A 17,204-nucleotide genomic window follows, 5' to 3' on the forward strand; every position below is an offset into this window, starting at 1 on the left:
ACATCAGCAAAGTCCCTTTTGTCATGTCATGTGACATGTTCACAAGTTCTAGGGATTAGGACATGGACATCTTTGAGAGGACCATTATTCTGTGTACCACAGGTACCAAAGGATGGGTTTCAAGGAGAAGTTGCTTGGAAAACAAAAGAACAGTGACTGCTTTAAACATGTTTGTGTCAGGCAAGAGTAATAGGTGACTATTATCCTAAACTCACCTTCTGCGTAAGGTATACACCCTGGGGTGAAGTTCCCTTGGAAGGTTATAAAATAGCTTGCACGCTATAAAACAGCATAATGCGGCCGGGCGCGGTGGCTCAAGCCTATAATCCCAGCACTTTGGGAGGCCGAGGCGGGCGGATCACGAGGTCAGGAGATCGAGACCATCCTGGCTAACACGGTGAAACCCCCGTCTCTACTAAAAATACAAAAAATTAGCCGGGCGTGTTGGTGGGCGCCTGTAGTCCCAGCTACTCAGGAGGCTGAGGCAGGAGAATGGCGTGAACCCAGGAGGCAGAGCTTGCAGTGAGCCGAGATTGCGCCACTGCACTCCAGCCTGGGGGACAGAGCAAGACTCCGTCTCAAAAAAAAAAAAAATAAAAAATAAAAAAATAAAACACCATAATGACCGTGCTGTACTATACTAATTACTGCGGAGGAAGAGAAAGACAGAAAAACTGCAAGAGGGAAAGATACAAATTCTGAAAGCTTAATGTACGTCAGAGGTAATCCTCTAATTTCCCAAGCAGTTAAAAATGGCCCAGAGATGTTCAGTTTGAAATCATATAGGACCACAGCTGAGAAATTTTCTATTTGACTGTGTCTCTGAATGGTGTCCATTTCAACATTCCCTTTAAGAGATATCAACAATAAAAGCTAACCTGTATAAAGCAGTGTCTGTGTGCCAGGCACTGTTCTAAGCACAAGACATACATTAACTCAGTTAATCTTCTCAACGTCCCTATACAGCAAGTAGTATTTTCATCCCCATTTACAGATGGGAAACACTACAGCACAAAGAAGTTAAGAAATTTGTCCAAGGCCACATGGCTAGTAAGCGGTGGAACCATAACTTACACCCAAGCAGTCTCCAGGTAGCTGGGAAAAGAATAAAAATAACTCTCTTTGCAGGGAGAGAGTCTAGTTTTAAACTCAAAGTCCCCCCCTCACTAGCTATTCAAGTTTGGGTAAGTTACTTAACTATTATTATAAGCCTCACTTTTTTCTGTAGAATGGACTAATAATACCTACAGTGAATATAAAGCTAAGTACAGGGACCAGTATACGGCAGGTATTATTATTATAGCTGGTATTATTATTTCTATCTTTCTGGCATTATTTTGCAGAGACTTGTTCCAGGTTTAATCACAATACCAAATATTTTCATAGCAATGCTCGCAACTATGGTAATAACTACTATCTCCCCTTTGTTCTTCAATATCCTCACACTTACACTAACAGTCTCTTGTTTTTCAATAATGGGTCAAAACTCCAAATATAATCAGGCTGCAATTTTTTAAGTAATAACAATGAATTAAAGCCCATTCTATTCACAAAACGCAAGTATTTCACTAATATCAAAACAGTAACATCAGCATTGTTTACAATGTTATTCATAGGAAAATTCAGACCTTTTTCTTCACCCCACAGCAAGAAACAACAATTTTGAAGGCATGAATAAGATTGTCAATATTTATTGGAATGAATGACTAATATGTTTTTAAATATCTTTTCAATTCTGAACATATTCAGCCTCTCTTTGGTCAGCTATATGAAAGAGAGTCTCTTTTCACTATAAGCAAAGTTATATACAGTATCTCCTAGAACTTGGACATACTGAAAGAACTTTCAGGACAGTCTGGCACTCATATGTTTCTTCCCAAAAGTCCAGGGATACCATGCCTTCTTGATGGGCGGAGCTCACTTTCAACCCAATTAGTAACTTGTAAAGCAAAGTCATATTTATAGGGTAGACACTTGAAAATTTATATATACCCTGTGGACATCCCAAAGAAATCCAGGGAAACTTAAAGCATGATTCCTCCTCAAGAACTGAAACAAAACAAGATAAAAAACAAGAACATCTTCTAAAATTATGACCCCATTTCTACCAAGGCTTTGCATTTTTCAAAAATCTAACATTTTAATGACTGGAAATAATTCAGCATTTGGAATTCGGCAAGGTCTTAATTGCCAGCTATGAAATCAGTTCTATTTAGATCTGAATACCTGTACTTCTTAGAACAAATGCTCCATTATTTTTCTTATGTTTCAATTTCAATGTATTCAGGTAGTTCAGCAAATAAGTACGAGCATATAATCTTGTGAGCCCCCAGAGTCATAAAATTGGGTTTTCTGTGCCTTTTAAGTCCAGAAAGTCCTTGATTTGAAGAAGCAACTCAATAAACTTACTAAACAAGCCATCTGACTGTATTACACTAAAATCCCTATACCCCACCTTTTTCCACACAGTTCCTCAACAAGAAATAATTAAGGGTTACAGCATGAAGAAAATTCACAATCTTTGTCATGTCCTCCATCACATCAGGTAATCAATTTGACTTGTAAAGTTCACTACTCAGCATACTCTCTCCTGCTAAATGATGCAATGGTGGCAATGCACAGCAACCTTTAAGTTATGCTTCCAATATTTCCAAAACCATTTTTCCTTCAATCATGCAGTCCCAACTTGACCAATGTACGTATTTGTTCATGTTTTCACCCAAACTCCTCAAATCCCTTCTTGGTATATGGTTAGGATCTATTTTATAGTTATGTCCCTGTGGTATAACTAATTAGGTGAAAAATGTTTGACTAAAAATACGAGGTGAGATCGACACTAGGGACAGACAGGCTTCTTTTGGCCTGATAGCCTCTGTATACAAGTTCATGGCACATGCATAGGCTCTAGTCTAGCTAGTTTTCCTTGTCTTCTATTAGGGCCAATCCAGCCACTGGCCCATCTTTCTCTTAATTTTGCTGTAGCCGAATGACAAGGGTTCCTAAAAACTGGTAGTAGAAAATGTAGTATCTCAAATCTCTTCACATTAAAAAAAGCTTAATGTTTTAAAACTAACAATTCACAACAACTTTCGCCTCCAGAGAATGTATAAGGGAAATGTTTTATCATCACACCTAATCTCTATTTTAGTTAAATTTTAATGTAGATTAACCGGGAATAAGATGTTTTAATTAGAGCTTAAGCAGATTTGGTTCAACACGTTATTTTTTTTCATTCCAACATACATTCATTTCCTCATATCACCAAGAATTGTCTCAGATATAATGTAGCTACTCACCGAACATAATTCTATAAGATGTTATTTCATGGACTAAATATTTAATATTAGGTTATTTAATTTTATTGTTCATTTTTCTTCTGAATCTTAAGAAGGCAGGAAAAATATGGCTAAGAAATAATTTATTGAAGCTAATTATTATTAAACAGCATTTCAAGACATAAACGCAAAACTAAACAACACACCTGATTGAATGATGAATCACTATCAGAGCAATTGTCTGTGCAGTAACTACGGCTTTTCTCCTTTTGGATATTTTTCTGCCTTTCTTGATTTCGTGTCTCATCTTCTTCAAACTTGTTAATCATAGACTCGACCACAGCTATCATAATGTTCTTCAGGTAATGCATCATTTCTTTGTACCTTTAAATTCAAGGCAGTCTTAATAAGAGAAAGACGATCAGAAATTAAAACAGTCAACTAGTTAAATTATCTAATTTTTTTTCTATAAAAAGGGAAGTCCCTTTAAGAACACAATGCTAAAGAGAAAAATCAAAAATTTTTGTTAAAGAAGTGGTAGAACAGAATTCACAAAACAGCAATAAAAATTAAAAGGAATTCAAAAAGTATGTTATTTCCTGGGGTTTTTCATGGTTACATGGATCAAGGTAGTAAAATTAAAAGAACCTAAGGCAAGAGGTTTCAATGGCATGGATTCCAATTGCTAGCAACAAAGTCAACTATTAATATTATACTACCAAAACCCAGGCTATTTTACACATCACCTTCATCCTCTTATCTTATACCTATCTCTTTCTCCACCCCTCTCATCCTTTATTTTCTTCCCTTCTCTTCTCCCTTGCCCATACTTTATAGACACCCATAGCCACAACTGACAGCTCTTGTATACTCCCAAGACCTATATAAGAGTTAAGCTATCAATGTGTCCTTTCAAAAAGAGGCTGGGAAACCCACTCTCAGGATGTTAGGAAAAAGATTCCTGAAATCATTAAGAGTGTGAATTGGATAATATTTAAAATCTCTTTTGGTAGGTCTAAAAATCTCAAAAAGAACTGGTATCAAATTTCTCTACTTTGTAAGTTCAGACTCTCAAGCATCCATATGAATATGAGACTGAAATCCTCACAGGCACTAAGAATAGAATTTTAGAGCTAGAAAGAACCATAAATATAGTCTAGCTCTTTATTTTACAAATGAGGCATATGTGACGTGAACCACTGAAATTTCTATATTTAAAACAAAAAAGGCATAAAGATGTAAGTAAAAATAGTGAATAAATTACAAAATTTGAAATTAGAAAACTTGAATGGGGATCCTGACTATTTTACCAGCCAGCTCTGTCATCATAAATAAGTTTCAATTTCCTCAACTATAAAATGAGATTAAAAATACAATCTAGCTAACCTATTTCATATGACTATAGCAAGAAATAAACATATGTGTATGTGTATATATATACACATATATATCCAAAATGATAATAAATACCTGTATAGTGTGTGTGTGTGTATATATACATATATACATGTATTTATTATCATTAAAATAATGAAAATACACTAGGAAAATATGTACAGAAATGTCCTTTTCTGTATAATTCTGGATAATGGGTCATTGCAACTCTATAAATCAAAAGAAGAAAAGGCAGTTTATCTCTCATAAGAGAAATCAAACCTGCTGGGAAATCTGAATAGAAATCATAGACTGAGATTTTATATAAAAAGTATAAAATATATTTTAAAATTTTGTTAGATATAATTTCTACATAATTTAAAATATATTAATATATTTAAATGTAATATTTAATATGTATATCATATAGAACTATAAGTTCTAAAATATATGTATTTAACATATTTCTTTAAGTACCAGAAATTATGAGAAAACACAAAAATACTGAAAGCAGATGGAAATAAATTAGGAACCGCTAGGGGGAGAAACATACAGAAGATAACTCAATAGAAGTAACAGAGTCCGAGGAATATCCCAGTTTGATGTAAAGGGACATAAAGAACAAAAAGAAGTCCTGAGATACACTAATTTGCAAAGTATAGGTAAGGATAACTGAGCCCAGAGGCCCAGCTTCTGTCTCTATAGATTCTGCACAGCAAAAAACAGGAAAACAAAACAGTGCCCTGGCAGCAATCAATACACATCCACCAAAAGCTGTTCTCTCCTTCCACGGTGATTGAATTCTAACCGGTCACAGGACTAAACTACACTCCCCAGCCTCCTTTGCAGCTAGGTAAAGCCGTGTGAACAACATAAAGTCCCTATCCCCTTAAAACTTATAATCTGGTGATTTAATAAAGAAGTATAAAAGTAAATCTTAATGATACACAGGGTAGGGATAATGGTACTTAAAATCCATAGAAAATCTATAAGTTTCGCTTTGAACATGAATGTTTCCAACAGACCTTTTAGAAAAGATCAGCATAAATTGTGCTGTAAGAAATACTAACAAAATGGCCACAGGCAGTAGCTAATAATTCTAAAAAGGAAATTAAAAAATAATGTCATATCATCAATATCAAGAGTTAAATGAACTAAAACTCATTAGCAGCCATTGCAGTTTTGAAAACACTAAGAAAAAAAGATATAAAATAGAATATAAACACCATTGAGTAGATTCCTTCATGCTTTGCAAGTTTTAAAGACTACAGAAAGAAAAAGCTCTAAGAAATAGTGAATAAAAACCACATCAATTAACTACAAAATTCTACAGAGTAAGTACTTCCACTCATTATATGAGGAATAGTGTATATTATATAGATCCTACAAATGAATTCTTCTTTGTGCAAACATCTGTTTAAAAAATAAATATAAAAACATTTAATTACAAAAATACCTTATAATTATAACAATTGAAATGCTGTTTACAGATGTAGTGTTGCTACATTCGCCCTAAGTGATTTCTAAAGAATCACCAAAAAAAAGAAAAAAACTGGAAAAAAAAAAAGCTGTACAATGTAAAATCTTTCATCCATGGTTCATAAAGTGGAAAATAAACATTTACTGAGTCATTTAAAATCTTTGTGAGGTAATTATTACCGTATTAATTTTAACACATGGATGAACTGAAACACAGGAAAATCAAATAGCTTAAGTAGAGATAAAAAGTAATTTCCTAGCAGTACCATATAAAATTCTGCTCTTACCATGAAAATACTTTCATTAACTGTCTAATAAAGTATTTTAGTATTCCTTCTAGAATTAAGTTTAATGATACTGCTAGAAACAGACTTACTAGGAATTATATTATCCAAAGATAAAGGTGATTCTATTTTTGGTTTTCTCCAAATCAAGAAATAAGAAATCTCAGCCTCTATAACTTATGCTTGATATAGACTAGTGCATCGAACTTGCTAAATTTACTAAAATAGCTGTATGATGTCACTTTGTCAATTACTAACATATTAATTTAAATAATACAATCAGTTGTCCCAAAGAGGAAGAGCTCTTGTCCAAAATAATTTTTTAAAGTGTAACTAACTAAAAGTAAATTAGGTTTAATACTTTAAAATACAGTCAGTAATATAAGCTCAGGTATATATTCAAACGTCTCTGATACTGGAAATATGAACCACAGCAAGTTTTCAAATGACATCATGTAATTCAACATCTTTTCATTATAACATTGACGAGAAAAAAAAATTGATGATGGCATCCTGCCTAGGGCTGGTTCCCACTTTGTACCCTGAGATGCCAGGCAGGATAGGCTACCAGCAACTCTGAAGTGGAATAATTATTCCAGTTAAATAATTATCTTGCTCTTATTAATCTTTCTTAAACGTATATATAGCTCACACTTATTTCAGTGTTTAATATTAGAAGTGTTTTTATCTTTATTTAGAAGTTTGGTGATGTTTCTTTGACCAGAAATATACTGTAGGAACTTAACTGTTTCTATCAATTAACCTAGACCCCAAAAAAACTGAAGGAGCAAGTTATGCAAATATTTAGGAAAAACAGCAGGCAAGACCACAGTGGCTAGAGCAGTACGAGGGAAAAAATGGTAAGAAATGGGGTAGGAGAGGGAGCAGAAGGCCCATGGTAGGCCTCGTTGGCTACAAAAAGAATTCTGGGTTTTACTCAAAAGGAGATGGGAAGCCTTTGGAGAGTCTGGGTGAAAGGGTGTCATGAGCTGACTCATTGTTTTAAAGAATCATTCTGGCTGCTATGAGGGAAATAGACTGTGAGGGACAGAGATCAGGGTGCTGTCAAGAAGTCTTATTGAAGGAGGTTATTTGAAGATATTATTATGGCCATACTCACTCTTTAGATTCCTGAGTTCTTTTAGTGACCTGCTGTACAACTGTATCATAGCCGCATTCTTCACCCTGATTCCGATCAGATGTGCATTTTTCCATTTCTTCTTCAATCATAGAACCCAAAGTGTTGCCTATATGCTGTCTGAGGTATTTCACGAATTCATAGCTGAAACAAATATTTAGAAAATAAATGCGGTAAATATCATAAGCATATTCAGAAAAAAAAATCAACACAGAAAGGTAACATATTAAGATTTCTTACCTTAAACTAGGATTAAATTAGTCATTCATCACAAATCATCAAGCTAATCTACAAATTTTTGGCTTTTTTTTTCTGAGACACTTGGCAAAAATCATCATTTAAAGATTACCACAGTAGGGAAAAACAAATTTCAGAAGCAGCCCAAACTTTAGCAGGTTAGAAGTCTCTTCACATTTCTTTTTTATGCTCCTATCTTTAACATGTGACAGTGAAGAGTATGAAAAGCAGTTGTTAAGGATTTTCAGTTATTCAAGCTGATGAGGAAAATCATCGAGAATATAGTAATCATGAAATAAGAAATTGGAAAAAGTTAACTTCCATCATCAGAAGAGTTTCGTGTACATTTTGAAAGTAGTAACTGATGTAATTTCCACCTAAACAGTTCTTATGTCACTAAGATTATCACTATTATTAAATTCAAGACACACTTTGCCATTGGTATTTAAAGTCCTCATAGATTCCAATTTATCCTACCAGATCTATGTCCAATTACTACCTTACACATGCCCAACTCTCCATGTGACGTTTATTCCCAATACCTTTGAAAACATTATTTCACCCACTTAGAGTGTTTTACCAACTCTCCTACAGATTGTCTTCTACAGCCTAAAATGCTACCTTCCGATAAAAGCTTTCCTTGTTTCTCAACAACTGATACCCTTTCTCACCTAAGACCCAAAAGTACTCTGTCCTTCTCTATTAGCATGCAAAACATTTTCTTGGATGCAGTTATACGACCTGCATTATCCCCTGCTTCATTCCTGACCACCTCTACACCCAGATTTCTACATTGTTGACAGACTTGACAACAGAACAAATCCACTTATCTATCGCCTGCAATATCTTGTACATAGTAGACACTTTATAAATACCTGTTAGGTTGAAATATAGCATTGGGGAAAGGTTTATCTCTTCATTTTCTACATCAGTGGCTGTGAATTTGAATTTGCTTATCTTTTCTAAATGTTTGTTTTAGTTGTTAATTCCTTGTTCACGTAATGTCTATTAACAAATTTCTGATGACATTATCCTATAATTACACCCCCCATATATGGCCTCTTATCCTTCCTATAATTTGCCTATAAGAAAAAGAGAAGAGGAATGAAAAGAAGAAAAAAAAAAAAAGAAAATGTACAGCAAAAAGCACTCTCCTCTTTCCAACTACCCACCACATTTTTGGCACTAACAGCATTATTTGTCAATACTCCCAAACTTGACAACATAGAATGCTCTTTAATGTCTGCATCTTCTGCACCCCTTGCCCATCCACTCAATCATATCCATGCAGTCACCAACATGTGTTAATGTTCCTGTACATCCCTGGCTTTCATCACTGCCTCCCTTTTTTCTCTATCAATCAGTACAAAGCCATATCACTTCAAACAGAGATTACTACAGCAGCCTTCTTGTTTAACTTCTCACTTCCCTCTCTCCTCTCATATTTTCTTCCCTCTCATATTCATCCCAAACACTGTAGTCATATTAGCCTTCCGAAAGAACTTATTTTATTATTTCAGTCAGAGCTAGAGCCATTTTATTCATACCAATACCTCATACCATGTCATGCATGCACATAATGCCTCAATAAATATTTGCTGAATTTAAAACAATTGGCTGCCTATTATCTTTCATGGTCAAATACTGCTACCTAATCAATCAAATCTCTTTATAAGAGTACCTCTACTTAAACGAGTCTACATTCAAAATTCTCAACAAATCTCCAACCATGTTGATCTTCACATGAGAAAGTGATAAACTGGCCGGGTGCAGTGACTCACGCCTGTGATCCCAGCACTTTGAGAGGCCAAGGTGGGCAGATCACAAGGTCAGGAGATCGATACCATCCTGGCCAGGATGGCGAAATCCCATTTCTACTAAAAATACAAAAATTTGCTGGGCATGGTGGCATGTGCCTGTAGTCCCAGTTACTTGGGAGGCTGAGGCAGGAGAATCACTTGAACCCAGGAGGCAGAGGTTGCAGTGAGCCAAGATTGCACCACTGCACTCCAGCTTGGTGACAGAGCAAGACTCCATCTCAAAAAAAAAAAAAGGTGATAAACTAACTTGTAAGTAACTACCATGCTAAACTCTGTGCTAAGCACTTTATTGATATTATTTTATTTACCATATGATAGGTAAAATAGATGAGGACACAGATTCAAAACATGAAAAAACCTTCTTAAATTCATAGGCTACTAATTCATTCACTTTACTCCAAAGCCCATGTTAATCCCATAATCCCGGAGTCCCAAAGATGTAAAAATATCAGAAGTGTTATAAGATATTTTGTAGTTGTAAATTGAGTGAAAAGGGAAATAAATAAATGTAATACTCATATCTTTACCAATTTGTATATTATTTCAATTTCTTTCATTTTGCAACAAAAATTACATTTTATTCCCCCAAAACTATAACTAGCATATTAAATTTAAAAGTATAATTTACTTAAATATTTTAATTATTGATTGAATTTCCTTTAAAATGTTCAATATTTATATTCGATGTTTAGATAGTAAATTCTATGCTTTAAGGGAATAAGTATTAAGAATAGCAGAAGAGGAAGACGAAGCTATTTTGTAAATCTAATGTTTTATAACATTAGATTGAAATAGCAAACATTAATTTTCAGAAATACAGTCCAAGAAAAACAAAACCCAAAGTTTACTGAGTCATATATCATAGAAAACAGCCTCTAATCATCATGTAAATAGTCTGCGCTTCTTTTGGTAATTCATCATCGCCTTATATTATTTGAAGATTTTCCCATATACATGGAAACTTCGTATCTATACTAAATATTTATTCATTATTTCATTTGTGTATGTCTAATTATAAACCAAATCTTTGCACATTCCATACAAAACAGTGAAATCACATTGGTAAGAAAAAAAATCAAAAATTAAGGTTTCAAGAGAACCCTTTAAATATGTCCTCAATTTTGTAATATCTGACAACGCCCATACTGCTTCTACACACAGTTGGCTCTGAGACAGATGTGGCAGATGTGCATGATGAGGTAAGTCAAAAAAGCTCTTTGGGCTGGGCACAGTGGCTCACGCCTGTAATCCCAGTACTTTGGGAGGCCGAATCAGGTGGATCACCTGAGGTCAGGAGTTCAAGACTAGCCTGGGCAACACGGTGAAAGCCCATCTCTACTAAAAATACAAAAAAATTAGCTGGGCATGGTGGCACATGCTTATAATCCCAGCTACTTGGGAGGCTGAGGCAGGAGAATCGCTTGAGCCCAAAAGGTGGAAGTCGCAGTGAGCCGAGATTGTGCCATTACACTCCAGCCTGGGTGATAGAGCAAGACTCCGTCTCAAAAAAAATAAATAAATAAAAAGCTCTTTGTTCTCCACCACAACCATGCGTCACAACCAGGAACCCAATGAATCAAGAATCAGAACATCTGATATTTCAATTCCATAAAAGTATCACTGCTTTCCAAAAAGAACAAAGCTGGAGGCATCAAGCTACCTGACTTCAAACTATACCACAAGGCTAACCAAAACAGCACGGTACTGGTACCAAGACAGATATATAGACCAATGGAACAGAACAGAGGCCTCAGAAATAATGCCACACATGTAAAACCATCTGATCCTTGACAAACCTGACAGAAGCAATGGGGAAAGGATTCCCTATTTAATAAATGGTGTTGGGAAAACTGGCTAGCCATATGCAGAAAGCTGAAACTGGATCCCTTCCTTATGCCTTATACAAAAATTAACTCAAGATGAATTAAAGACTTAAACGTAACACCTAAAACCATAAAAACCCTAGAAGAAAACTTGGGCAATACCATTCAGGACATAGGCAGGGGCAAAGACTTCATGACTAAAACACCAAAAGCAATGGCAACAAAAGACAAAATTGACAAATGGGATCTAATTAAACTAAAGAGCTTCTGCATAGCAAAAGAAACTATCACCCGAGTGAACAGGCAACCTACAGAATGGGAGAAAATTTTTGCAATCTATTTATCTGACTAAGGGCTAATATCCAGAATCTACAAAGAATTCAAACAAATTTACAAGAAAAAAACAACTCCATCAAAAAGTGGGTGAAGCATATGAACAGACACTTCTGAAAATAAGACATTTACGCAGCCAACAAACAGGAAAAAATGCTCATTATCACTGGTCATTAGAGAAATGCAAATCAAAACCACAATGAGAAGTATAACTCTTGGGTATGCTTTGTTATGAAGCCCAATCTGTAAGCAACACAAAGGATGTATCTGTAATTGAGGCCGTGAGGAAATTTAACACAAGCACATTAACAAAATGTAGTCAATAAAGCTAAAAAAAAAACACAATTCTAAAATAAAAGACACATCAAAAAAATCCCTATAGAGAAGGAATGGGTACAGCTAGACAGGAGGAGTAAGTTCTAGTGTTCTATTCTAGGGTAGGATGAGCATAGTAACAATAATACATTATACAGTTTCAAATACCTAGAAGGAAGATACCGAATTGAAAGAAATGACAAATGTCTGAGATGATGAATACACTAATTACCTTGATCTGACCACTATACATGTATGGAAACATCACTATGTACTCCATAAATACATTCAATTATTATTTGTCATTTTAAAAATAAAATTCATTTTTTAAAAAATCTCCACCATTTAGCAACAGCTGTAAACAGCAAATATCCTGGAAAACTTTTTTTTTTATTATTATACTTTAGGTTTTAGGGTACATGTGCACAATGTGCAGGTTTGTTACCTATGTATCCATGTGCCATGTTGGCTTGCTGCACCCATTAACTCGTCATTTAGCATTAGGTATATCTCCTAATGCTGTCCCTCCCCCCTCCCCCCAACCCACAACAGTCCCTGGAGTGTGATGTTCCCCTTCCTGTGTCCATGAGTTCTCATTGTTCAATTCCCACCTATGAGTGAGAACATGCGGTGTTTGGTTTTTTGTCCTTGCAATAGTTTACTGAGAATGATGGTTTCCAGTTTCATCCATGTCCCTACAAAGGACATGAACTCATCATTTTTTATGGCTGCATAGTATTCCATGGTGTACATGTGCCACATTTCCTTAACCCAGTCTATCGTTGTTGGACATTTGGGTTGGTTCCAAGTCTTTGCTATTGTGAACAGTGCCGCAACAAACATACGTGTGCATGTGTCTTTATAGCAGCATGATTTATGGTCCTTTGGGTATATACCCAGTAATGGGATGGCTGGGTCAAATGGTATTTCTAGTTCGAGATCCCTGAGGAATTGCCACACTGACTTCCACAATGGTTGAACTAGTTTACAGTCCCACCAACAGTCTAAAAGTGTTCCTGTTTCTCCACATCCTCTCCAGCACCTGTTGTTTCCTGACTTTTTAATGATGGCCATTCTAACTGGTGTGAGATGGTATCTCATTGTGGTTTTGATTTGCATTTCTCTGATGGCCAGTGATGATGAGCATTTTTTCATGTGTTTTTTGGCTGCATAAATATCTTCTTTTGAGAAGTGTCTGTTCATGTCCTTCGCCCACTTTTTGATGGGGTTGTTTGTTTTTTTCTTGTAAATTTGTTTGAGTTCATTGTAGATTCTAGATATTAGCCCTTTGTCAGATGAGTAGGTTGCAAAAATTTTCTCCCATTCTGTAGGTTGCCTGTTCACTCTGATGGTAGTTTCTTTTGCTGTGCAGAAGCTCTTTAGTTTAATTAGATCCCATTTGTCAATTTTGGCTTTTGTTGCCATTGCAGAACTGAAGGAAATAGAGACACAAAAAACCCTTCAAAAAATTAATGAATCCAGGAGCTGGTTTTTTGAAATGATCAACAAAATTGATAGACCGCTAGCAAGACTAATAAAGAAGAAAAGAGAGAAGAATCAAATAGATGCAATAAAAAATGGAAAAGGGGTTATCACCACCGATCCCACAAAAATACAATCTACCATCAGAGAATACTACAAACACCTCTACACAAATAAACTAGAAAATCTAGAAGAAATGGATAAATTCCTCGACAAATACACTCTCCCAAGACTAAACCAGGAAGAAGTTGAATCTCTGAATAGACCAATAACAGGCTCTGAAATTGTGGCAATAATCAACAGCTTACCAATCAAAAAGAGTCCAGGACCTGATGGATTCACAGCCGAATTCTACCAGAGGTACAAGGAGGAACTGGTACCATTCCTTCTGAACCTATTCCAATTGATAGAAAAAGAGGGAATCCTCCCTAACTCATTTTATGAGGCCAGCATCATCCTGATACCAAAGCCTGGCAGAGACATAACCAAAAAAGAGAATTTCAGACCAATATCCTTGATGAACATTGATGCAAAAATCCTCAATAAAATACTGGCAAACCGAATCCAGCAGCACATCAAAAAGCTTATCCACCATGATCAAGTGGGCTTCATCCCTGGGATGCAAGGCTGCTTCAACATATGCAAATCAATAAATGTAATCCAGCATATAAACAGAACCAAAGACAAAAACCACATGATTATCTCAATAGATGCAGAAAAGGCCTTTGACAAAATTCAACAACGCTTCATGCTAAAAACTCTCAATAAATTAGGTATTGATGGGACGTATCTCAAAATAATAAGAGCTATCTATGACAAACCCACAGCCAATATCATACTGAATGGGAAAAAACTGGAAGCATTCCCTTTGAAAACTGGCACAAGACAGGGATGCCCTCTCTCACCACTCCTATTCAACACAGTGCTGAAGTTCTGGCCAAGGCAATCAGGCAGGAGAAGGAAATAAAGGGTATTCAATTAGGAAAACAGGAAGTCAAATCATCCCTGTTTGCAGATGACATGATTGTATATCTAGAAAACCCCACTGTCTCAGCCCAAAATCTCCTTAAGCTGATTAGCAACTTCAGCAAAGTCTCAGGATACAAAATCAATGTACAAAAATCACAAGTATTCTTGTACACCAATCACAGACAAACAGAGAGCCAAATCATGAGTGAACTCCCATTCACAATTGCTTCAAAGAGAATAAAATACCTAGGAATCCAACTTACAAGGGATGTGAAGAACCTCTTCAAGGAGAACTACAAACCACTGCTCAATGAAATAAAAGAGGATACAAACAAATGGAAGAACATTCCATGCTCATGGGTTGGAAGAATCAATATCGTGAAAATGGCCATACTGCCCAAGGTAATTTATAGATTCAATGCCATCCCCATCAAGCTACCAATGACTTTCTTCACAGAATTGGAAAAAACTACTTTAAAGTTCATATGGAACCAAAAAAGAGCCTGCATCGCCAAGTCAATCCTAAGCCAAAAGAACAAAGCTGGAGGCATCACACTACCTGACTTCAAACTATACTACAAGGCTACAGTAACCAAAACAGCATGGTACTGGCACCAAACAGAGACATAGTTCAATGGAACAGAACAGAGCCCTCAGAAATAATGCTGCATATCTACAACTATCTGATCTTTGACAAACCTGACAAAAACAAGCAATGGGGAAAGGATTTCCTATTTAATAAATGGTGCTGGGAAAACTGGCTAGTCATATGTAGAAAGCTGAAAGTGGATACCTTCCTTACACCTTATACAAAAATTAATTCAAGATGGATTAAAGACTTACATGTTAGACCTAAAACCATAAAAACCCTAGAAGAAAGCCTAGGCAATACCATTCAGGACATAGGCGTGGGCAAGGACTTCATGTCTGGAAAACTTTTAAATCTACTCTGTGGAAATTTGAATAACCTCATGCTTTTTTCTAGTGACTTAATTTTTACCTATGACCACAGTAATATCTCCAGAAGACTCATTCAAAATTCTTCCAGGTTTTAGTCCAAGTTCTAAATTAAATGAACCCAAGGACCCCAAGGTTAAATCTTGTCTTAAGAGGTTACTGCTCTTTTCAAAAGAATCTTCTAGGAAAAAAAATAAAAAATCTCCAGGAGTGGCAAGGTCCTTTACAATGAAAGGACTGCCAGGCTGCCCATAGCTAAAGGTATTCTACCGACTCAGGGACCATTGAGAAACTTTGAGAGCCTCCAATCCCAAATTAATGAACAGAGTCATTTCTTCGAGTTGGCCTTCTACTCTTTGGGTAAAAGTACCTCAAGACTTTAAATTCTCATGCAACAATTAATTTTATGTTGTTTCTTTTACCATCAGAATTCATGGCAGTACCCCATAAAATACTAAATGAAGCTGATATTCTATAATGGTGCCCCAGGATAGAAAATATTGTTGCAACAATGGGAACAACAGACACCAGGACTCCAAAAGTTGGGAGACAGGGAGGGAGCAAGAGTTAAAAAAACTACCTATCAAAATACTGTGTTCACTATTTAGGTGACACGATCAATAGAAGCCTAAACCTCAGCATCACGCAATATACCCACGTAACAAACCTAGGCATTAATCCCTTGAATCTAAAAAAAGAAAATTATTATTGCAATGGAGCAGGGAAAAATACAGTTCTACAAAATTAAGTACTGTGTTTCCCACATTGTAATCCTGATAGTATTGGTGCTATGTACTAGCTCTTATGAAATCTATATCTAATCCCAAAGATTGATAGTACTACTGATTTTTTAATCAAATGTTCCCATTGCATCATTTTTAGAAAATAATCTGGAGATATAATATATTCTAGTTATTTTGTATAAAAGCCCTGGATGCCTCAGGAAGACTTTCAAAAGGCCCTTATACTTATCCCAGGGAGTGCAAACTCAGATGCTACAGAGGGTAGTCTGGTAAAGGAAAGCAAGCCATGTATGAGAGAGAATGGATAGAGGTTGTGGTGAAATGAAGACATGCCCCAACTAAAGGCAAAGCTTCTACATAGTTCCAGCAACTTGTCTTTAAGAAATATGAGCCTGGTGTTAACCTTTTAACGTTTTAAGAAAAGCTAGAAAACTGATTTTTATACATTATCTCTCAATTTTTAAATGGTGTTTTTCTTCTTTTTTTAAATGTAGTCAAAGTAAACATGTCCACAGACCAAATATGGCCTGCACGATGCTAGTCTGGCCTTTCAATAGCCTCTCTCCCCAAGAATTACAAAATTCCAACCACTAAAGATACTATGAATGTCCTATATGTGTAAAATTTCTATTCAAAAAATACAAAAGCTCTCTGAAAAATCTATATCATGCTTAATAACTTATTTTAAAATATCCTTACTAGGTTTAATTTAAATCAATTCTGCTACAATTTAGGTCCTATCCTTTCAGATCTTTAAGCAGGCTGTTAACATTTTCAGATTTCACATATTCCAATTGTGCTTAAAATATCAAGACTATAACAGGAATAATATAGCTTTCACTGACATAGGTTACAATAAATATAACTTCCACTTATTTCTATTTTAATTAAAGTATTAGTATTCACTATTCATTTAAAATTTTTCTAATAACTGGTTTTTCTAGTTTTTTATTTTTTATTTTTTATTTTTATTTA

The 17,204-nt window shown here is 35.4% G+C and overlaps 1 protein-coding gene across 2 annotated transcripts in view; it reads right to left on the minus strand.

Annotated features, from left to right (window-relative positions):
• The window catches only part of TBC1D32 (TBC1 domain family member 32), a 270,320-nt gene that overhangs the window by 246,645 nt on the left and 6,471 nt on the right, over positions 1-17,204 (minus strand). For both annotated transcript variants that reach the window (XM_055262795.2, XM_063620888.1), the window contains exons 3-4: positions 7,533-7,694; positions 3,482-3,659 (exon numbers count right to left, since the gene is read on the minus strand). In XM_055262795.2, the coding sequence (XP_055118770.2) occupies positions 3,482-3,659; positions 7,533-7,694 (340 nt within the window). The remainder of the gene's footprint in view (positions 1-3,481; positions 3,660-7,532; positions 7,695-17,204) is intronic.

Source organism: Symphalangus syndactylus, chromosome 2 (genome assembly GCF_028878055.3).
Source record: "Symphalangus syndactylus isolate Jambi chromosome 2, NHGRI_mSymSyn1-v2.1_pri, whole genome shotgun sequence".
In the NCBI taxonomy this organism is placed as follows: domain Eukaryota; kingdom Metazoa; phylum Chordata; class Mammalia; order Primates; family Hylobatidae; genus Symphalangus; species Symphalangus syndactylus.